We start from the raw sequence: 22232 nt of genomic DNA, 5'->3' as shown, positions 1-22232 counted from the left end.
AGCAGTTGCAGCAATGGGGTCCACTCCCCCTCCAATAGCTTAAGTAGCTCCCCCTGATGGGCTGCAAGACATGCAGCCAGAGACGGTGCCTACATGGAAACTTCCTCTGCTCCTCCCCTTTTCAACCCGCTCCTGGTTCTGGGAGACAGTGGTGCAGGAGAGGCTGGGGAAGTGCCCGGCCCTTCACTTGCCTAACCTGCCTCTTCCTCCTCGCCTTCCAACCCATATTGAGCTCCACTCTCCAGCTCAGAAGCTTCCTCTGCCTCAGACTCTTGCCTTCCCCACAAATCACTGCCCCCCACTCCTGAGTCAGACTCCAGGCCGCTTCCCCCTGGCCATCAATGTCCTGCCAGTCCCCGACACCTGATCACTGGCAATGCTGGCAGACGCTGATGGGAGTTGGGAGTCCCAACAGAATCTGGAGGGCCACAGGGTCCCCAGCTGTGGTTTAAACCATACTCTGCTTGGGACCTGCCAAGGAGGAAGCTGAAGGGAGAGTGCTCCTTCGCTGCAGCTCTTCAAACAGAGGGTGGGTAAGAGGTGCTCTAGCCCTGGGGCTCCTGCACAGAGCAGAGGAGCTGGAGCCAAGGGTGCCAACTGGAATAAAATATTGTGGGGGCCCAGGTAAGCCCTGCCCCACATAATCAATCACATGATGCAGTGCAACCACACCATTTGAATGGCAGTGCCCATCAACTTTGGGGGGCTCCAGCCCCCTCAAATATTTTATTGTGGGGGCCAAAGCCCCCACAGCTCTTATGGTTGGACCAGATAGCCTACGAGGCTGTCTTTCACTCTTGTGAGTCTAGGCAGCGCTAAGTAGAATTATGGAGAATGCACTTTGAACATAAGGTGCAACAAAGCAGAATACAGTACGACTGCATCTGATGAACAATTAATCCGTGTGATTTCAACCTTGCGTGGTTGAAAGTCGATTCATTGAAACTGTCAAATTACATGCCCGCAAGGCAGAGAGAGCTTAAAGGCTCTTTTTGCACTACATTTTCCCAGCCTTCCAGAGCTTCTAAGCCAGCCTTTCTCAACCAGTGGGTCCCCAGATGTTGTTGAACTACAACTCCCATCACCCCTAGCTAGCAAGGCCAGAGCTCAGGGATGATGGGAGTTGTAGTCCAACAACATCTGGGGACCCACAGGTTGAGAACCACTGTTAAGTCCCACTCCACACGTGGGCTCTGGGATGCTCTTGTGAGAATGCCCTGCAAAATCTTCTGAGAACATCCTGGAAGCCTCACACTAAGCAGGACTTGCCCAGTTAAGCAAGGCGGACAGTTTAAAACTTCTCCACATTACTTTGGGGGTGGGTAAGGCCCCCTTGGCACAGAGGATGGTTCTAAGGGGGTGGTTGGGTATATGCATTTTTGTGTGTATGCCCCATCCCCAGAAGGTAACCCCCCACACGAGATGCAATGGTGTTGTTGTTGTTTAGTCGTTTAGTTGTGTCCGACTCTTCGTGACCCCCTGGACCAGAGCACGCCAGGCACTCCTGTCTTCCACTGCCTCCCGCAGTTTGGTCAAACTCATGCTGGTAGCTTCGAGAACACTGTCCCACCATCTCGTCCTCTGTCATTCCCTTCTCCTTGTGCCCTCCATCTTTCCCAACATCAGGGTCTTTTCCAGGGAGTCTTCTCTTCTCATGAGGTGGCCAAAGTATTGGAGTCTCAGCTTCAGGATCTGTCCTTCCAGTGAGCACTCAGGGCTGATTTCCTTCAGAATGGATTGGTTTGATCTTCTTGCAGTCCATGGGACTCTCAAGAGTCTCCTCCAGCACCAGAATTCAAAAGCATCAGTTCTTTGGCGATCAGCCTTCTTTATGGTCCAGCTCTCACTTCCATACATCACTACTGGGAAAACCATACCTTTAACTATACGGACCTTTGTTGGCAAGGTGATGTCTCTGCTTTTTAAGATGCTGATGCAGTGGTACTGTATAATAAACCCCCACCAATAATACTGATGGGAGATGAGAACATGCATGCAACAGAAGAAGAAGAAGAAGAGTTTGGATGTGACTAGCCCAAGGTCACCCAGCAGCTGCATGTGGAGGAGCGGAGACGCGAACCCGGTCCCCCAGATTACGAGACTACCGCTCTTAACCACTACACCACACTGGCTCCCAGCCGCACACATTTTCACGGCACCAGCTGACCGCTCCCCGCGCCTCTCCAAAGCCCATCGCCATCTCACGAAGGAACCACCCAGCTTCCCAGCCTTTGCAGACTCTCAGCCATGACTTTGATTCGCTACATGACATTTGCTACAATTTTCCGACCCGTTTTCCAGAAAAGTAGTTCCACGAGACCAGGCTGATTAGCCTCCGGGCAAGTAGCTCCCTGTTCGGTTTATTATAAATCTCGGGCCTCAGATTACATCATGCCCGAAAATTGAAACGCAAGTCAGATGGTTAAGGCATCAGCCGCGGCGGCTCTGTGGAGACTCAACAATGCAAGCCTTCCCCAAATGACCCATCGCGACCTTCCCTGGGCTGATAATAAAAAACAGTGACATCATGTGCAAATGAGTTTTAAATGCAAACCAGGTGCATGGGCCAGGAGTATTATGGGCCACAGAGCAAGCTGACAACAGCCCGGGAGCTGGGCTCAGCGCCTTCAATATTCAGAAAAGGCTGCCACCAGGCTTGATTTGAAGTCAAGTTCCGGTGGATGCGGTTTCCCCCCTTGAAATCCTATAAATTATGGTGCACCATTTGGACATGCTGCTTGGATGTGAAAAAAGCTCTCTGCATGTAGAAAGCCAGCCTCTCAGGGCAAAAAAATAAAATGTGGTGGTAAAATTCAGAGACAGTAAGAGTGGGCTGTGCAATGTACCACTTCAGGCTGCAGGTGGGGGCTGCCCACATTTTGGGATGTTCCTCCACGTTGCAAAAACAAAATCCCTGCAAATAAAAAGCTAGCACATTAAGGAGATGTTCCTATGGCAGTTTCATACCTGCAGGGAGGTGTGTTTTGCTTTGGAAGCAGAACCACAGACGAGTTAAAAAGCATGGTTCCTCAACTTGCCACGTGACGTTAAGTAGCCCATTCTGCAGTCTCTGGCACCCCTTTTCCATCTTGGTGGAGATCAACAACAGGTAGGGTTGAAATATTGTCACACCTGGCTGTCAGCTGCATTTGGAAGGGGAGGGACCTTGACTCATTGGAAGACCACTTGCAAAAGCTCCCAGGTTTAATCTCGGCTAACATATCCACATAAAAAAAATATTGGGTGGCAAATAATAGAAGCGAACCCGCTTGCCGGACCAAGACAGAGTAGGGAAGGCTGGACTTCATGGTCAAAAAGGCAGCTGCCCATATGCCTATGGCAGGTGGAAGATGAATGCACTTAGGCCAGGCCTGGGGAGCCTGTAGCCCTCCAGAATATGTAGGACTACACCTTCCATCATGCATGGCAATTCTGGCTAGGACTGATGGGTACTGTAGTCTAGCAAATGCCTGGAGCACCCAGCTACAAAAGCTTGCAATTCACCTGGGAGGTGTGTTGTTGTTTTTTGCACGTTAAGTGTCAAGTCCCACTGTTGCGAGTGGAGCCAATGGGCAGAGGCAGCACAAGCAGAACGCCCCCTTCACTTGCAGTCCTAGGGCTTCTATTTAAAAGTGAGGTGCTGTTATGTACTGAGTTGAATAGGATCCAAAATGCAGCAGTCTGATTGGTCCTAGAACAATAGGATCCAAAATGCAGCAGTCTGATTGGTCCTAGAACAATAGGATTCAGAATGCAGCAGTCTGGTTGGTCCTAGAACAATGCAGCAGTATGATTGGTCCGCAGGAGCCACCCAATCCAGCTCCAGGTGGGAGTGAATCCGCAATCTGATTGGCCTACAGGAAAATCCTGGAATTAGCCAATCACGTGCGGCCCATTGTGTAAATAATGTATATAAAGCAGATATTTTGGGAGAACTTTCATTCCTTGCTACTATGAGCTGAATAAAGAGCATAGAATATATTTCAGGTGCCTTTAATTAATTTATTCTAGAACGGGTCAACTTGGAACCTCATAGCACACCATACTATGCGTGCAGCCTGGGAACTCTCCACATCTGAAGATAACCTGTAGATCGGAGTGTGTGCCCCCCCCTCCCCGCCCTGTCTGCCCAGCAGAGAGATTATATTGCTCCCATGAAGGTGTGACTTGCCTCCATTCCATTTAACAGAGTGTCAACTTCAAAGGCTGAGCCTAACCATTGAAACCAGCAGTTTCTAAAAAGCTTGTCGCCCAAGATGCTGCCCATGATTGATTTTCGTTTACTGGCAGTGCCTTGAAATGGTGGGCTTCCCTACATCGCAGCACCGAGACGATAAAGGAAGCTTCCCAACACTGTGATTTTGAGCCACTTGTACATCCCTGGGTCTGGACATCTAGTTAAGGCTTCTGGTTATGATTGCCAACCCATTCTCCTCCTTTTCTTGCAGGGCCAGGAAGTGTAGGCTGGCGGTTGAGCTGATACGCCCATTCATGTTTACTCAGAGTTAAGTCCCGATGTGTTCAGTGGGGCTTACTTCCAGGTAAGTGTGCATCCGGTTGCAGTCTTAGCAACGGGGCAGGCTTCTTCCTAAGCAGTTGGCTCCTTACCTCTCTCGCCCTGACCTTGCCACTGTGATCCACGCAACGGTCACCTCCAGACTGGATTATTGTAACTCGCTCTACGTGGGGCTGCCCTTGAGGCTGACCCAGAAACTCCAGCGGGTGCAGAATGCTGCGGCTAGACTCCTTATGGGGTCCTCGCTGCGGGATCACATTCATCCGGTACTATACCAGCTGCACTGGCTCCCGGTGGAGTACAGGATCAGGTTTAAGGTGATGGTTTTAACTTTTAAAGCCCTATACGGCCTAGGACCCTCGTACCTACGGGACCGCCTCTCCTGGTATGTCCCATGGAGGACCTTACAGTCTTCAAACAAAAACATATTGGAGGTCCCAGGCCACAGAGAGGTTAGGCTGGCCTCAACCAGAGCCAGGGCTTTTTTGGCTGTGGCTCCGATCTGGTGGAACGCTCTGTCACAAGAGACTAGTGCCCTGCGGGACTTGACATCTTTCCGCAGGGCCTGCAAGACAAAGCTGTTCCACCAAGCCTTTGGCCAGGGCACAGCCTGACTCCCTCCTTTGGCAATCTTCACAGAACTCTAGCCCAATGGTTGCCATCAATTTGATTTGAATTAATTTTATAATGAAATGAATTTAGAATGTTGTATTATTTGATTGTTGTTAGCCGCCCTGAGCCCGGCTTCGGCTGGGGAGGGCGGGATATAAATAAAAAATTATTATTATTATTATTATTATTATTATTATTATTATTCCTTCTTTTAAAGGTACAGGAGCCAGTCCAGGGGAAAATGGGGACCACAGACAAATCCTAAATGCAACCAAATTAGTACATTTTATTTCATGTAGTGACGGGAGAGAAATTTGGCTCTGTTTGCGTTTCTAAGCAAACCTAGTTGAACTGAAACGCAGCCATCCTTTGAAATTCTCACTTCCCAGAATGTTGAAGCACGGTTCACCAGTCAAGTAATGCGTACAAAGAGCCGTATACTGGGGTGACGTATGCATAAAAATGCATCTATCGGAGGAAACAGCATACAAAAATGTATTCGGTAAGGGGAAATTGCTTTCAGAAAATGTGTATATTGGGGGAAAATGCACATAAAGATGTGTGCTTTAGGATAAATTTGCACCAAAATGCTGCTGGTTTTTCATTAGTATTTGCTTCTAAAAAAAAATGGAAACTGGTGTGGGATTGTAAAGAATTGAATATTGGGTGGGGGGAATGGAAAAATATAGAAACTGAGGGAGCTTTGATAAAGCGCTTATGTAAACCAAGTTCCCCAGTGGTCTCCCATCCAGTCACTGACCAGACCAAGACCTGCTTAGCAGGAATAAGGCTTTGGCATAAAGTGCCTCCAGGCCATAAGAGGTTTTCTTCTTTTCTTCCCTGGCAGGTCTATTTCAATCTTCCAACAGCTGTGTAAGAGGCAGAAAACAGCAGGTTAAGCTTTTTCCCATCGTTGGATCTCTATGCCAGGGAAGCTTCACATCTTGATAGCCGAGAGTTACGCAGCCAACAAAAACAGTGGTGTGGCAGCAGCAAAATTTTGAAGCTCAGCATGTCAGCGCCTCCGAAAAAAAGAGGGTGCATAGCCACATTCCCCAAGGAGAATCGAAAAATGCAGGCAGCTGTGTCTATTTTATATATCCCCCACAAAGAACAACAGCACATAGCATAGTACCAGCTGACAGTCATAGAACAGTGAGCTGGTAGAGCATGTTGGAATCTGACCGGCAAGTCTTGGTCCTATTGGGACTGGAAATCTCTATCTCTAGATTTTAAAGATCTATGGTCCTACTGAGACTATAGGGGTGGCATCCAGCTAACACATCCCATCAGCGCAAGGATTTACCCCTGCGCAACAGAGCTTTCCATCCCTCTCCTCCACCCATGCATGTCCCACGCCCTTCCAAAATCCGCTCTAAAGGGTTGGGGAACCCCAGATCATATTTAGTGGGTGCACAGAGGAAGGAGAGGTGGGGTGGGTGGGGGAAGTCCCACTGTGCAGGTGTATATCTTTCCTCTGACAGGACACATTTGTTGGATGCCACCCAAGTTCTATAAAATCCATAGCATGGCCAATGGTCCAGCACTGAATCACAGAATCATGGGATTGAAGAGTCGGAAGAGTCATCTGGTCCAACCTCCCTAAAATGCAGGAGGAGCAATGCAAGTCAATAGGAGTCAGGAGTACATCATCTAAAAAGCTAAAGGGGCCCCTGACCATTAGGTCCAGTTGTGGCCGACTCTGGGGTTGCAGCGCTCATCTCGCTTTATTGGCTGAGGGAGCTGGCGTACAGCTTCTGGGTCATGTGGCCAGCATGACTAAGCTGCTTCTGGCGAACCAGAGCAGCGCACGGAAACGCCGTTTACCTTCCCGCCGGAGTGGTACCTATTTATCTACTTGCACTTTGACGTGCTTTCAAACTGCTAGGTGGGCAGGAGCAGGGACCGAGCAATGGGAGCTCACCCCATCACGGGGATTCGAACCGCTAACCTTCTGATCGGCGAGTCCTAGGCTCTGTGGTTTAACCCACAGTGCCACCCGCGTCCATCATCTAGAGGACCTCAAATTCTTCAGCCTTGGAGTAGTGGATTGTGTTCTTCCTCTGCCAGCCAAGAATATTTTCATAGAATCATAGAGTTGGAAGAGACCACAAGGGCCATCGAGTCCAACCCCCTGCCAAGCAGGAAACACCATCAGAGCACTCCTGACATATGGTTGTCAAGCCTCTGCTTAAAGACCTCCAAAGAAGGAGACTCCACCACACTCCTTGGCAGCAAATTCCACTGTCGAACAGCTCTTACTGTCAGGAAGTTCTTCCTAATGTTTAGGTGGAATCTTCTTTCTTGTAGTTTGGATCCATTGCTCCGTGTCCGCTTCTCTGGAGCAGCAGAAAACAACCTTTCTCCCTCCTCTATGTGACATCCTTTTATATATTTGAACATGGCTATCATATCACCCCTTAACCTCCTCTTCTCCAGGCTAAACATGCCCAGCTCCCTTAGCCGTTCCTCATAAGGCATCGTTTCCAGGCCTTTGACCATTTTGGTTGCCCTCCTCTGGACATGTTCCAGTTTGTCAGTGTCCTTCTTGAATTTTGTTAAGCCCTGGCACATCCTATATTGGGTGCAAATGGAAGTTAACAAACTGCACTTTCTCTGGCTTTTGTATTAACTTTTAGGGTCTCACGCACTGTCTGATCAATCCTTGAGAACTCACGCCAGTATCAGAAGGAACCCTGTTATGTGCTTCTAGCTAAGCTTCATGCACCCTGAATTTCAAGACTGCTCTACAGTTCAGCTCCTCTTTCCAAGATGTTATGAACGAGCAATGTTGACAGATCTGATCCTTTTTTGGAAAGAGGGGGGGAAAGCACAGAAGGAAAATTTCCAGGAACTTCAGAAAAAAGGGGGATGCCTCATCAGGCCCTGGGGGATAAGGCAACAAGTAATCATTGATTTACAGCTGTCTTCACTTTTTGCACAAGGTGCGTTTTTGCCATCTGTTATCTATTTAGGAATTTCATCGCACAGACCAAGACAGCTGAGAATAACTGCAGAGCTAAGCCTGTGAATCTGGAGAATTAAGAGATCCTGGGAAAGGAAGGGGTGATGAAGACCACTTGTCAAGGCTACGAAGTGAGCGCTTAAGACTATGTTTTATTCTAGCGCATGTGAGTTGGCTTCCACACCAGTGAAGAATCCTTTTTTATAGGGCGTGTATGCAAGAAAACAGGACGCGGGTGGCACTGTGGGTTAAACCACAGAGCCTAGGACTTACCGATCAGAAGAAAACAAAACACGTACTGCTTGGTTGCAGTGAAACCTTAAATCGGTTTGGAACTTTGGAACTCCTTGCCTAGTGACACCAGCCATTTGCCATCGCTTGTACTGTTTCTGACAGCTGCTAAAAATGTTTCTGTTCAGGCCAGCCTTATCCAGACATGTAGGAGTTGACATGTAATTTGAATGTTTTTAGCTTACTGTTGATTTTAATTATAGTTTGGTTTTTAACACCTGTCTTTTATTGACAATGTTAATGTTTGTTTTAACTTTTTTGTGTGAACTGGAGTGGTGGAGGCAAGGGGAGAACGAGAGCCGCTGTGGGTCTGAAGTGCTGGCTTCCATCTAGGCTGCCAAATCCGAGGCAGATCTCCAGGCTATTTTAAAAGTGCTTTTAGCCCATGGCTAGATCTTGCGCATGCCAAGTCCTCAAGGAGAGGCGCACCTATTGACAGACAGTGCAAGTCCTGTAAGGGAAGCAAAAGGTCGTCCAACTTGGAATGGAGAAATCGAGGGGTTTTTTGGTGCTTTTGGCAGGAAGTTCCAGCACGCAGGCAGGAGTGCTCCGGAGGCAGGGATGCTTTTGTAAGCTCTCAGCCAAAATTAAACTCCTTCCATCCATCTGGAAATAATGAGGAACTCCGCACTCTGAATTCTTGCCATTCCAGTATAAGGTTTAATGTCATAATTTCATGTTAAGCTCCTATTTTCTGGAGAAACTCGCTTCCTTTGAGCATACGATTTTCAAGGCAGATGAAAGGCTCTCTCGGTTTAAAATACAAACCATCCCTTGGGACAATTTCGGGGGAGAGAAGGGGAAATGTTGTTGTTTCTACTCCATGAATAATATTGGCTTTGCCCAGAAGTGTTCGCAGCATAGCTAATCTGGAGGTTCCCCCCTTGGCATAAACACAATAGAAGTGGTGTTTACAAATCAAGATACTTTCCCCACGTTTGTGACATTGTTAATTAATACTTTTCAGAACTCAAAATAAGAGGCAATATTCTCCTGCCCTCTGGAACACTCTTGCACACCACACACACACACACACACACACACACACACATATATATATACACACACACACACACATATATATATACACACACACACACACACACACACACATACATACATACAGTGGTACCTCAGGTTACATACGCTTCAGGTTACATACGCTTCAGGTTAGACTCCGCTAACCCAGAAATAGTGCTTCAGGTTAAGAACTTTGCTTCAGGATGAGAACAGAAATCGTGCTCTGGCGGTGCGGCAGCAGCGGGAGGCCCCATTAGCTAAAGTGGTGCTTCAGGTTAAGAACAGTTTCAGGTTAAGAACGGACCTCTGGAACGAATTAAGTACTTAACCCGAGGTACCACTGTATATATGTGTGTGTGTGTGTGTGTGATTTTCCAATATCATTTCCATAGCAGCCTCATCACAACAATACCAATTTTATCCAATACTGGCCACAATATCTTGGTGCCAACCACATTCATTTCATGCAGGTATGAGCAGTGGCAGGACAATACTTCTGCCTGACCTACCTTACAGAATTGCTGTAAGGATTATTAAGATCATGTATATGAAAAGCTTTGAGCGTGCTCCCCGATTAAATTCCAAGTATGCTTCCACCCTCTGTTCCAGTGCAGCATCTCTTGCGACAAAGCCTTTTCTACAGGGGTCCTGAACTCTCTCCCTGGGGAAGTGCAGCCTGCCCTTTCGCTGCTAGCTTTCTAGGGGCGGGGGGCAGGCTGTATATTTTCCCCAAATCTTTTTAAGCCTTCTGACTGTGGAGTAGACTTTTTTCCATTCGTCATTAGGCTACCCTTCAGCTCCCTCTTGTGATTTTGGCTTTGCTGCTTATTTGATGGTTGCTGCTTAATTTTTTTAAGTTTGCTGTCTTCAATTGCTGCATTTCTTTTTGTCACCCACCATGAAGGCCCTTTGGCACAAAAGGAGGAATATAAATATTTTAATGAATAAAAGTATTAGGAACACTACCGTATTTTTCGCTCTATAGGACTCACTTTTTCCCCTCCAAAAATTAAGGGGAAATGTGTGTGCGTCCTATGGAGAGAATGCAGGCTCCTTGGCTTCAGCGATAGCAAAGCGAAGCCTCCGAAGCGCAGAGGGAGCGCTTCCTCCGTACTCTGGAGGCTTCGCATTGCTTTCGCTGAAGCCTGGAGAGCGAGAGGGGTCAGTGCGCACCGACCCCTCTCGCTCTCCAGGCTTCAGGGATAGCCGTCTGAAGGCCTTCGGAGCGCAGCGCAAGTTCCCACTGCGTTCTGGAGGCTTCAGGTTCCTTTCGCTGAAGCCAGGAGAGTCTTGCTCTCCCGGCTTCAGCAAAAGGAACCCGAAGCCTGAGGAGCGCAGCGGGAACTTGCGCTGCGCTCGGAAGTCTTTAGGGATAGCCGCGCACAGCCCCTCCGGCAGGGAGAGGTTGCGTGCAGCCTGTACGCTGCTCTTTGGGGCTGCGGGGGAAATAATATTTTTTTTCTTGATTTCCCCCTCTAAAAACTACGTGCACCCTATGGTCCGGTGCGCCCTATGGAGAGAAAAATACGGTAATTCTCGGGCGATTCTTTCCCCTTTGTCTTGCTTTGAGGTTCAGGGTGGCTGCTCGGCCTCTATTTTAATAAAATCTTCTCCCAGACACCACATTACTTTCTCCAATGGCACCCAATTCTCCCTTAACATAGTTCCTTCTGTTCTCTTCTTTAAAACTGACTCAAAATACATATTCCATTTTTGGGCTATACAATTTCAGCCATGTAAATTAGGGGAAGGTCTCAGTGGCAGAGCATCCACTTTGCATGCCAGTTCAATCCCTGGCATCTCCAGATAGGGCTGAGACAAAACGCCTGTCCCGAAACTCTGGAGAGCTGTAGACAGATGAGCTAGATGATCTGACTCAGCATAAGGCAGCTTCCTATGTTCCTAGTCCCTAGTTTTCTAAACTTCAATGAATGTGGTGTTTGGACCAAATCAAACTCAGAAGGTTTTGAAGCGATGCAGTCCTAGTTTTGCAATAGACCAGCCTCCCCGAAACTGGTGTCCTCTAAATGTTTCAGATCGCAGCTCCCAAAAGATCTAGCCTGCGCCGATTCAAGCTGGCTGATCTTCTAGATACTGTCTAATTGCCTTCCTTGAAAGTGCTCCCATAGAAAGAGACCCCTTCATATAGAATCATACAAGCTGGAAGGGACCCCAGGGGTCATTTAAATGACCGTCCAACTTCTACTTAAAAACCTCCAAGGAAGGAGTGTCCACAACCTCATGAGGAAGTCCATTCCACTGACAAACAGCTCTTACTGTCAATAAGAATTCCTGGTGTTTAGTTGGAATCTCCTTTCTTATAACTTGAAGCCAACTACCTCCCTCCAGAGCAGGAAAAAACAAGCTTGCGCCATCTTCCATGTGACAGCCCTTCAGATAGTTGAAGAGCGGTGGACTCGTAATCTGGTGATCCGGGTTCGCTTCCCTGCTCCTCCACATGCAGCTGCTGGGTGACCTTGGGCTAGTCACACTTCTCTGAAATCTCTCTGACTTACTCACCTCACAGAGTGTTTGTTGTGGGGGAGAAAGGGGAAGGAGAATGTTAGCCGCTTTGAGACTCCTTAGGGTAGTGATAAAACGGGATGTCAAAGCCAAACTCTAGTTCTTCATCATCCTATCTCCTCTCAGTCTCCTCTTTTCCAGGCTAAACATACCCAGCTCCTTTGACCATTCCTCATAAGGCTTTCCTTACATACATACATAAGGTTTCCAGACCCTTGATCATCTTAGTTGCTCTCCTCTGCTGCGGAAAGCTTCTAATCCTGCTTTCTTCTCCACCACCCCAGTCCCCGAACCACCTTCTCCTTGATGTGTAACATTTTCAAAAGCAGGGAGGTATTGAGAAACTAGAGGTATCCCCCCCAAACCTAGTTACATGTGAATTCTGAAGTGCCATAGACGTATGACAGGACTGTACCATGTCAATTTAATACATATGGTTTGAATTAGGTCTGTATTGACATTAAGGATGATTCATAAAATGGGAACTTTATCATTAATTGCACTGAAGTATAAAACGATACATATTTTACAGTTCAGTTATGAAGTCAGGACACGTTGGCAAGGCAGAGTAATTTCACCATCATATTTTACTCCTTTGTTGAACTGTAAATTGTCTCATACGGCAGGCTTTAATCAAACTTAAGACCAGGCCTGGTTTCGATCTGCAAATCTAAGCACTCTGGAAGAAGGTTGGAGAGAGTTTGCAAGCTGTTTCTGTGAAACTGACAGTAACAGGTGTAGAAAGATTTCAGCAATTTTCAACCAATGTTCTGAGAAGACCACCTGTCTTGCTGGATTTTAGCCATAACGATTCCACATTTTGACACGAGACACATGATTATTCACTAATCGGCAAGGAGCAATTCACAAATGATCTTCACAAGCTGCAATCTCCACTAGGTCCCATTATGCGCCTAAGACCAGATCTAGGCAATGTTAACACAATGCCATTGGGCTCCGAGTTTCCTCGCTTGATTTCGTTAGCTACTGCATGCAGGAATTTTTTAAAAAAAATGGGAGAGAGGAAGAACTGTGGAAATCCTCCATCTTCTCTAGCTCCAGAATAAGTTTGCAGGATCACAAAGCCTGCTTTGGTGAATGAAGAGGTAATTGGTTGGGAGTTTGGTTTGTGGTGGTTTTCAAAGCCCCAGACAGTCTCTTTCTGGCATCCAATTGAGTGATTTTGCTTTAGACGTAGCCGGAAATGATCATTTGGGCTGCTGCAAAGGTGGCAGGGATTATTTCACTGATGAATCCAATCATAAATGATCAGTACTAAACTGACAGTACCAAACAAGAGGCCAAGAACTAGCAGTGCACATGCCTGTGAAGAAAATCACACAAACAGTTTAATCCTAAGCAGGAGAAACCAATTATTTACTCTTCTGTTACACATACAGAGTGGTGGACAGAAAATCGTTTTACCTCTTAGGTGGTAGAGGCTTTTAATAATAATAATAATTTATATCCCGCCCTCCCCAGCCGAAGCCGGGCTCAGGGCGGCTAACAACAATAAAATAGTACAACATTCTAAAATCATTCATTATAAAATTAATTCAAATCAAATTGATGGCAACCATTGGGCTAGAGATTCTGTGAAGATTTAAACAGTTTAAATCAAAACAAACAGGATAAAAACCTCTCCTTGGTATGCAGACATCACTGAGAATAAGACATCTATTCACAAAAACTGCACTTGTGGGTTAGGAAACGATTACACCAAGGAATTTGCCCTTTCAACTGGGTAAGGCTGCAGTGACCTCCAAGACAGTAATGGCTAGACATAACTGCATATTGGTTGGGGGCCTTCAGAGTTATGATCCTAAACTCCTTGAAATGGCACAAGTCAGAGAGGGCCATGCGCTTTAGCAACTGCTTTAAACAATTGCTTTAAGTACCTTCCACATTAGCATTCCAAAACTAAGAACTTAGCATCTTACCCCAAGCTTCTGTCTCGATATAAAATCCTCTGTGCTAATCTTCAGATAAAACAGCCCAGGGTATACAAAGAGCAAGCAGGTGGATGTGGTTGAGCCTTTAAAAAGATGGGGAGGGGGAGTTATTTAGTCACGGCGAGGCTTGCATGCAGATTTTTTTTTAGACTATAGGATTGGGGAAGATGAAAGCACACAAACTTACCAACCACTCCAAAAAGGTGTCTGATGTCAGGCACATACATGGCAATCAAGAAAACTGTCGCATTGAGTGCCAAAGTGACAAGAATGTGGCAGGTCAGGGAGAAAGGAAGATGTGAAAAAAACACCATCATCACAGCCTTCCTCGCCTGCGGAATTCAAAGGAGAAAAATAAAAGCATATCAGACCAGTAATAAATAAATCTTGACGTTCATTGGGTGGAATTCAACGTAGCGCTAAAAGGGGTATTGCATGCATGGAACGAGGTCCACTCGCACAATGCAACTTCCCTGTGCACTCCTTAAACCTGTTCTGGGTCTCCCCCACCCCCAGTGTACATTTAGGGGAGGCAGGAGGAATAGGGGGCAAGGCCTGCCGTGCAAGTGGACCTTGCTCCACACTTAACAACTTAATTTAATCCCATCCATTACTGAATCCCCGCAAAGCAAAGCAAAGCAAAGCAAAGCAAAGCAAAGCAAAGCAAAGCAAAGCAAAGCAAAGCAAAGCAAAGCAAAGCAAAGCAAAGCAAAGCAAAGCAAAAAATTGGCATCTGGATTGTTGCTCACCAAAGACTGTTGATTTGCACTAAGGACCGATATCTTAACACATTACACATAAATTGTGTGGGAGCCATGATTAGCTGCAGTTCCCTGCTGGGTACATACTAGGTTGTAAACAGAGGCAAGGGCGATTTGCCGGGGTGGGGTGGGGGGACATCACATGTGGAACTTCAGGACGTTGGGAGGCGCTAAGCACAGTGGCAGCTTCAATGGCCAGTGGCTCCTCCGCCTGCCGCTGCCAGCGGAAGTGACCTTCCTTCATCTTTGTGGCAGGAGGAGAGGAAGGAGTCGATCCCTGAAGCCATGCTGTGCTCTGCTCTGCATTCAACCTCCTCCACCCGCTGATTTTTTTGGGACACTCGGGGGGGGCCTGGCACCCTCCCAAAATAATGGGGGGGGGGGCAAAGGGCACAGCCCCCAGGAGTTGGCACCCCTGGTGGGAATCCTGGACTTGTTACTACATAATGTGTGAACTGGCCATAAGACCACTTGCACTTTTCTTGCTCAAGAGTGTTTCCTTATCTGCTTTTCCAAACAAAGGGGGGAAAGGGGGGGGACAGCTTTCAGGAGTCTGAATAAGTAGTGAAGCACAGCATTTCCCTCGGCTGATACTCTAATCAAATGTGCAGCCACCTCCCATAAACGCTATTCATTTTTTTAAAGAGGTTTGGAGCCAATGTTATATACCTCTGTGTGACATCTAGTTTGGCCCCAATACAGCGGGGGATTTCAGAAATGGCTGTGGCCAGCAGCAGTTTTGTGGTTTTCTACAATCCCTGTTAAAAACGTAAAGTAAACTCCATGTCAGGAAGATCCGTTTTGAGCGTGCTTGCAGGAAATCATTAGCAAAGGCCACTTCTTGCTGACTCCTATTTACATTAAAATGCACGCTTGCTTGAAAACCAAATATGAAGAAAACAGAAACAAAACAAAACAAAATCAAACCAAATAAACTTTAGGAACGCCACATTCTGCAAACTGCAAGCAATGCTGTGAGTCAGCTCAGATCTAAAACTCGTTAAAAAAGAAGAAGAAAGAAAGAAAGCACAAATTAGCTTAGCGGTTTAGGCCTTGTTCCTTTGCCGCTGTTAACGGACATACACAAGCACAGCACTCTGATCCACCGCAAGACAAATGGATGAGACAGCCAAGACTAGGATGGCGGGGCCTGCAAATAATTAAGGGAGCCACTTTTGCTGGGCCAGCAATCAGGTCTTTTGCAATACTTACAGGGAAGTGGATTAGGGGCACCGTCAGCAGCACCGCAAAGAGGATGCCCAGTTTTACAGTCATGATTACAGTGTCATGGGGCAGGTACGTGCTGTATCCTTGCAGCAATTCTGAGTCCACATGGTCTGAAATTTTGGAGGGGAAAGGTTATTAAAATTGGAAGCCGCAATCTGAATTGGACCCCACCCATACAATAAACAGCAGGCTCGTGCTTTTGCAGGGGTTCTTAAACTGTTCGGAGATTGCTGGCAAGTAAGCAGGGGTTCTTAAGGTGAAGCTTAGTCAGAGTATACAAGCTTCCCTGAAAAAGTGCCCACCACTGTTTTAAACCTGCAAAAAGCAATTGCAGAAAAGATATTGGCACATTTTAGAGACTTGTTCAAACGGATGGCAGCCCCAGCCCCACTGTTAAGACAGTGATAAACCTAATGGGTCACACGATTGCACAGACCTGCGCCATCACTTATGAAGAAACAGGAATTAATACTTTAAAAACGTACCATAAAAAGTGAGGTATCCAAATAGCGCTGACACGAAATAAACCAGAAAGCTCAGGCTAATCCCAGTGTTGGCTACCTTCTGCATCCTGCTTTTGGATGGACTACAAACACAGAGAGAAAAATAAGACATTATTTAAGACTTTAGGAGTATGAAAATGCAGGAAAGAAGTTGCTATTGACTGTTTCACATCTTCCCAATGCGCATATGAAACAGGTTTCTGGGCTGGCCTACCACTAAAACCGTGAAACAATTCTGAATCTTCAGGGGATTGAAAACTGTCAAATCTTAATGAGTAACGTGCACACTTTCAAGTTCTCAAGAACTCTTTATCAGGGAAGATGTTATACAAAGCGGGGCGGGGAGGAAGGAGAACAAAACAAAAATAACAATAACAAAACTGCCTGCATCCAGACTTAGATTGAAGAGGGAGAGTACAGACAGTCTCTGCTAGATCCTGCAGGTCTCAGGACACACCTAGAAACGATGGCTGACAGGTAATTTTTTGAAACATAGGACCGGATGCAGTTAACAAGACCCACCAGCAGAAGCCAATGCAAGTTTTTCCACTAGTGCAATGGGGCTTTCTCCTCTCTCCCCCCCATTGGCCCTGGGGGTGGGGCGCAAGATAACCCTCAGAACAGTGGGGTGGGGAGAGAGAGGGAATTGCTCTGTCTGTTAAGCTGAAATGCTTATGCCGAGGGAATGATTGCTATAGTGCTACGTTGAATACCTCCCAGAAAGTCTACCAATTACGCAGATATGTTTCCAGCCTTAAGTGAACTATGTTGGTCCCTTGCTGGGCAGAGAGAAACAAGGCAGGCTTTGCGTTAGAATAGCTAGAGATTAAAGTTAAAGGTAAAGGTAAAGGGACCCCTGAACATTAGGTCCAGTTGTGACTGACTCTGGGGTTGCGTGCTCATCTTGCTCTATAGGCCAAGGGAGCCGGCGTTTGTCCGCAGACAGTTTTTTCCGGGTCATGTGGCCAGCATGACTAAGCCGCTTCTGGTGAACCAGAGCAGCACACAGAAGCGCCGTTTACCTTCCCGCTGGAGTGGTACCTATTCATCTACTTGCACTTTGACGTGCTTTCAAACTGCTAGGTTGGCAGGAGCAGGGACCGAGCAACGGGAGCTCACCCCGTCACGGGGATTCGAACCGCCAACCTTCTGATCAGCAAGTCCTAGGCTCTGTGGTTTAACCCACAAGTTAGGTGATGTTTTATTCAAATAAGGCAACAAATGGGGAGATGTACCTACTGGTGGGAGAGAATGTAACCCTCTAAAAGCAAAGTCCCTGTTCAAAAACATCTGCCTTGGATCTGAACTGATTTTATGTATGTGTTGTTGGTTTTACGCTGTACACACACACACACACACACACACAGACACACACACACACACACACACACACACACACATGCAATTGCTTTGACAGGTTTTAAATATGCAACTGCCATAGGTAAATTGCTTCGAGATATCTCATGGGAAGCAATTCATAAATGAAGTAGTAGCCCAACAATATCTGGCGACTCAAGGTTAGGGAAGACAGCTTACTGGTCCAGTGTATTGGGAGAACCAGACATATAATAAATTTGGCATTCCTTTTGGACATGAACACTAAATGAATCAGGAAGCTTATGTTCTGAGAATGGCAGCAGTCACAGCCAACAACAATTTTTTTAAAAAATGATACGCGTTTACAAATCACATGTTACCTTTGGAGCTCGCAATAAATTGGCAATACTGATGTATGGCAGAGAAATGAGAAAGCCATCGTTGGAATGGCATATGCACTCTGCCAAAAAAAGAAAAGAAAAACGGAAGAAAAGTCACGCTGCTGAAATGCAACCTATAAATATTTGATACTCATTTCTATAACCTTCCTGGGTGGAATCTAGACACACATTTAAAATGTTGCGAAAATCCTTTAAAAAAAAAAAAAGGTGTGGAAAATATATTGAATTTGCCGTAGCTCACGATCGCCATCTAGTGCCACATTTTTATAATGCACTTTACAACACACTTAAAACATTTTATTTGCAGCTGTATCGCTGAGTCCATAGACTATCCCTCAAGAGTTATGATGCTTTTAAAAAAAAATGACTGTTTTTAATGTTATATTTTGTTGTTACGTACACCCTGGGCATTTTTTATGGGAAGGTAGGATACAAATGTTTATAATAAAATAAGAGCTGGGTTGTACAGATTCTCAAAGGGCTGCTGAGGAAGGACCACAGCTGAGTGGAAGAGCAACTGCTTTGCATGCAAACAGTTGCAGGTTCACTCCCTGGCATCTCCAGGTAGGCCTGGGAATGTCCCATCTGAAACTATTCTGCAGAGCCACCGCCAGTCAGGATAGACAGTGCTAAGCTAGATGGACAATGGCCTGATTCTAAATTAATCCTTTGTTTTAGCCATATGCCGACAGGGCTTTGAACATTTAAATTCCACACTCATATTATTTTTATCACCAGAGCAGGGTGCAACACACACGAGGAGACACACAAACTGAGAAACCCTGGCTTAGCCCGATGCTTAAATACATTTTTGCAAACTCTTGTGATCTGTTAAGAGGATGATTTAAGATTACCTCTGCAGAAAAGTTAAACAGCGCTGCTTTACAATCTTCAGTAGAATTTGAGGCCTGTGTAGGACACAGAGGCAAGAAATGAGACTCATCGGCTGGCTTCCCACCCCATAATTTTATAACAAATACTCTGAAATCCAGTGACTGACTGCGTAACTCCAGCTCACAGTAACATTGCTTCGACACTTATGCACCACCAGTTGTGCACCTTCACTACACCGCAACCCAAAACACATCAGAAATGGTTGCAAATGTGCGTATGGATGCTTCCTTAACCTCCCGCTTATCCCTAGACAAGCTACTATGGAGGAAGTCATCCTTCCATTATAAGAGGCACAACTTCCTTTGCAAATCACTCAGTGCAAGCATGTCAGCATAAGAACATAACAAGAACCCTGCTGGATCAGGCTGGTAAAACAACCCCCCCCCCCCCGTCACCATCCTCTTCTCACAGTGGCCAACCCAAAGCCCATGAGATGCCTTCACGCAGGATCTGAGTGCAACTGCACTCTCCCTTCCTGTGGTTTCCAGCAACTGGTATTCAGAAGCATTTCTGCCTTTGACAGTGTAGGCAGAACATGGCCATCAGCACCCATGAATTTGTCTAATCCTCTTTCAAAGCCATCCATTCAGGGTTATACAGTGGTGCCTCGCAAGACGAAAAGAATCCGTTCCGCGAGTCTCTTCGTCTTGCGGGTTTTTTCGTCTTGCGAAGCAAGCCCATTAGCGGTTTAGCGGATTAGCGCTACAGTATTAGCGGCTTAGCGGATCAGCTGATAAGCGGCTTAGCATCAGCTGTTAAGCGGCTTAAAGATCAGCTGATAAGCGGCTTAACGATCAGCTGATAAGCGGCTTAGCGATCAGCTGTTAAGAGGCTTAGCCATCAGCTGATAAGCGGTTTAGCGGCTTGGGAAAAAGGGGGGGGGGAGGAAAAAAACCCCGCAGGAACTCGCAAGACATTTTCGTCTTGCGAAGCAAGCACATAGGAAATTCGTTTTGCGAAGCACCTCCAAAACGGTAAACCCTTTTGTCTAGCGGGTTTTCCGTCTTGCGAGGCATTCGTCTTGCGGGGCACCACTGTATAAACTTCTGTATGGACTTCTCATAACAGACGAATGTATGCCTCCAGAATAGCCTGCACCCAGATGTCTGTCATTATTATTTTCTGACATTTATACCGTGCCGTTCTTCCAACATGGAACTCAAGGTGATATACATGGTTCCCAGGTAGTTGCCCACCCATACACCAAACCTGCTTAGCTTCAGCAAGGAGCTGACATTATTGGACACATACTATGCACTGGGACTTCAAGTCTTTCTGGAACCTGAAGCTGTGCAACATTCAGGAGTGGAGGGCACAGACATTTCCTACAGTGCCGCTAATATGTTATTTTTCACAAATACGTCACAGTCATAAAATAAGAGCCTTGGATATGACGACTATAATCGCTGTATGGATCCGAAGATCCCACCGCATCAGTGTAAGGCATTTCTGCTGTTTCTGTGCAATTTCAAACAACGAAAAATAATTGACCAACTTACCACTTTACAGTTAAATGTGGTAAGCTCTTTTGCAATCAAAGAATTACAGATAAGTCAGGAAAGGTGCATACCTGGGAGAACCCCATAGCAAGCTTTGGTGGCAGAGGGCAAGGAATGGACCACTTTTTAATTATGACCTGCAGAGAAAGAATACAGTTAATACTTTGCAGACAATGGGCAGGATTCAACTAAGTTGTCGCACGCACAGAATGAGGTCCACTCACATGCTCTGGAGCAGGCATCCCCAAACTCGGCCCTCCAGATGTTTTGGGACTACAACTCCCATCACCCCTAGATAACAGGACCAGTGGTCAGGGATGATGGGAACTGTAGTCCCAAAACATCTGGATGGCCAAGTTTGGGGATGCCTGCTCTGGAGGGTTGGGGAGGAATCCAGAACAGGTTTAGGGGGTGCAGGGGGGGTGGAAGGGTGGCAAAAGTCTTATTGTGCAAGCAGACTTCATTCCCAGTGTGCATATTCTGCTCTGCGCTATGCTGAATTGTACCCTGAGCTAGGCAGAAGTATAGCTAAGTCACACCTTAGCTCTAAAATGTAGCAATAAGCAGTGGAAATAATGACTTGTCCAGAGAGCAAGACTGGAGATCTAAAACAATGGTGCTCCATTAGGGAACAGAATGCTGGGCTCTCTACGCATTATTCTAATATGCTAGTAACTCTAAAGCACTTTTAGAGCACAGCTCTGTCATTCTTAGATCATATGTACTCTCAACAACCCTGCAAGGTAGCTTATTGTTACTCCCGTAATAAAGATGGGAAGCAGGCTGCCAAAGATCTCCCAGGTGGGATTTCAACCCGCCTGATGGTCTCTCAGGGCTAAGCCCATTTCTGTAGCCAATATACAGTGTCTCTCTCTCTCTCTCATTCTCTCTCTCCCTCTCTCCCTCTCTTAGTGGCAATAATCTGAACAGATGGCTCGCCCTAGAAACCAATCACAGAAAATTACAGTAAATGTAAAAGTATTGCTTCCATATGCCTGGTGAAGATTTCCCCTCCGGAACACATTAAAGTGTATCTGCTTGTGACAGCAACAGATGATATGCAAACCGCCGTGTGCATTTCAACATGACATTTTTCCATCTTCAAAAAGCAAAACAAAAAACACCAACTAGTTTGGAAAACTGAACTGCATTTAATACACCTTCCAGTATTTCAGTGCGGCAAATGGAAATTTTATATAGATGTGGATTTCCAAGCAGCAGCGTAATATATAATGATAAAAAACGTTTATATGGTGGGTGGGGGCCCTTACTTGGCTGCTGATGTGCCACATCGACACTTTAGGATACACAAAATGGCCCTGACTCATTGGGGCCAGAGATAACTTTCTGCATCCGTTTATGGCTCAATGGAGATGGAGACTGAAGATCACCTTGAAGGACGTAATTTTCTTAAAATCTAAAGCTCCCCCCCCCCCCATTTGTAGGTATGGCCTCACTGGTTTGCACAAAGGAGTGTGAATAAGGAGCACTGGATTAATTTCAGATACTAATAAAAATGCTACATTAAATTCTAAGCAATAAATACAGGCAGATACAAGATCGAACTCCATGCAGACGCATGATTGCTTGAAGAACACATGTGTCTCACTTTACGTTTAAGGTCAGCAACCTTGGGCTCATTCTCTTAGGGGTAAGTTTTCACTGAACTCTGTGGGATTCACTTCCGAGCAATGATTGATAAGGTTGAACTGTATTCAATAGCATTTGTGGTCTTGATAGTACACTCTGCT

The 22232-nt window shown here is 46.2% G+C and overlaps 1 protein-coding gene across 2 annotated transcripts in view; it reads right to left on the bottom strand.

Annotated features, from left to right (window-relative positions):
• Window positions 1-12334: 12334 nt before the first annotated feature.
• The window catches only part of SLC38A6 (solute carrier family 38 member 6), a gene marked incomplete at its 5' end in the record, with an annotated part of 48432 nt that continues 38534 nt past the window's right edge, over window positions 12335-22232 (bottom strand). For both annotated transcript variants that reach the window (XM_080987615.1, XM_080987614.1), the window contains 8 exons: window positions 12335-13251; window positions 13868-13962; window positions 14067-14211; window positions 15853-15977; window positions 16353-16453; window positions 18068-18147; window positions 18943-18996; window positions 20553-20618. In XM_080987615.1, coding sequence (XP_080843741.1) covers window positions 13171-13251; window positions 13868-13962; window positions 14067-14211; window positions 15853-15977; window positions 16353-16453; window positions 18068-18147; window positions 18943-18996; window positions 20553-20618 — 747 coding nt within the window. In that variant the 3' untranslated portion in view covers window positions 12335-13170. The remainder of the gene's footprint in view (window positions 13252-13867; window positions 13963-14066; window positions 14212-15852; window positions 15978-16352; window positions 16454-18067; window positions 18148-18942; window positions 18997-20552; window positions 20619-22232) is intronic.

The sequence above is a fragment of the Podarcis pityusensis genome (assembly GCF_964106645.2).
Source record: "Podarcis pityusensis genome assembly, chromosome: 1".
Lineage (NCBI taxonomy): Eukaryota > Metazoa > Chordata > Lepidosauria > Squamata > Lacertidae > Podarcis > Podarcis pityusensis.
The sequence above is the reverse complement of the archived record's forward strand: the minus strand, read 5'-3'. Positions and strand labels throughout refer to the sequence as shown.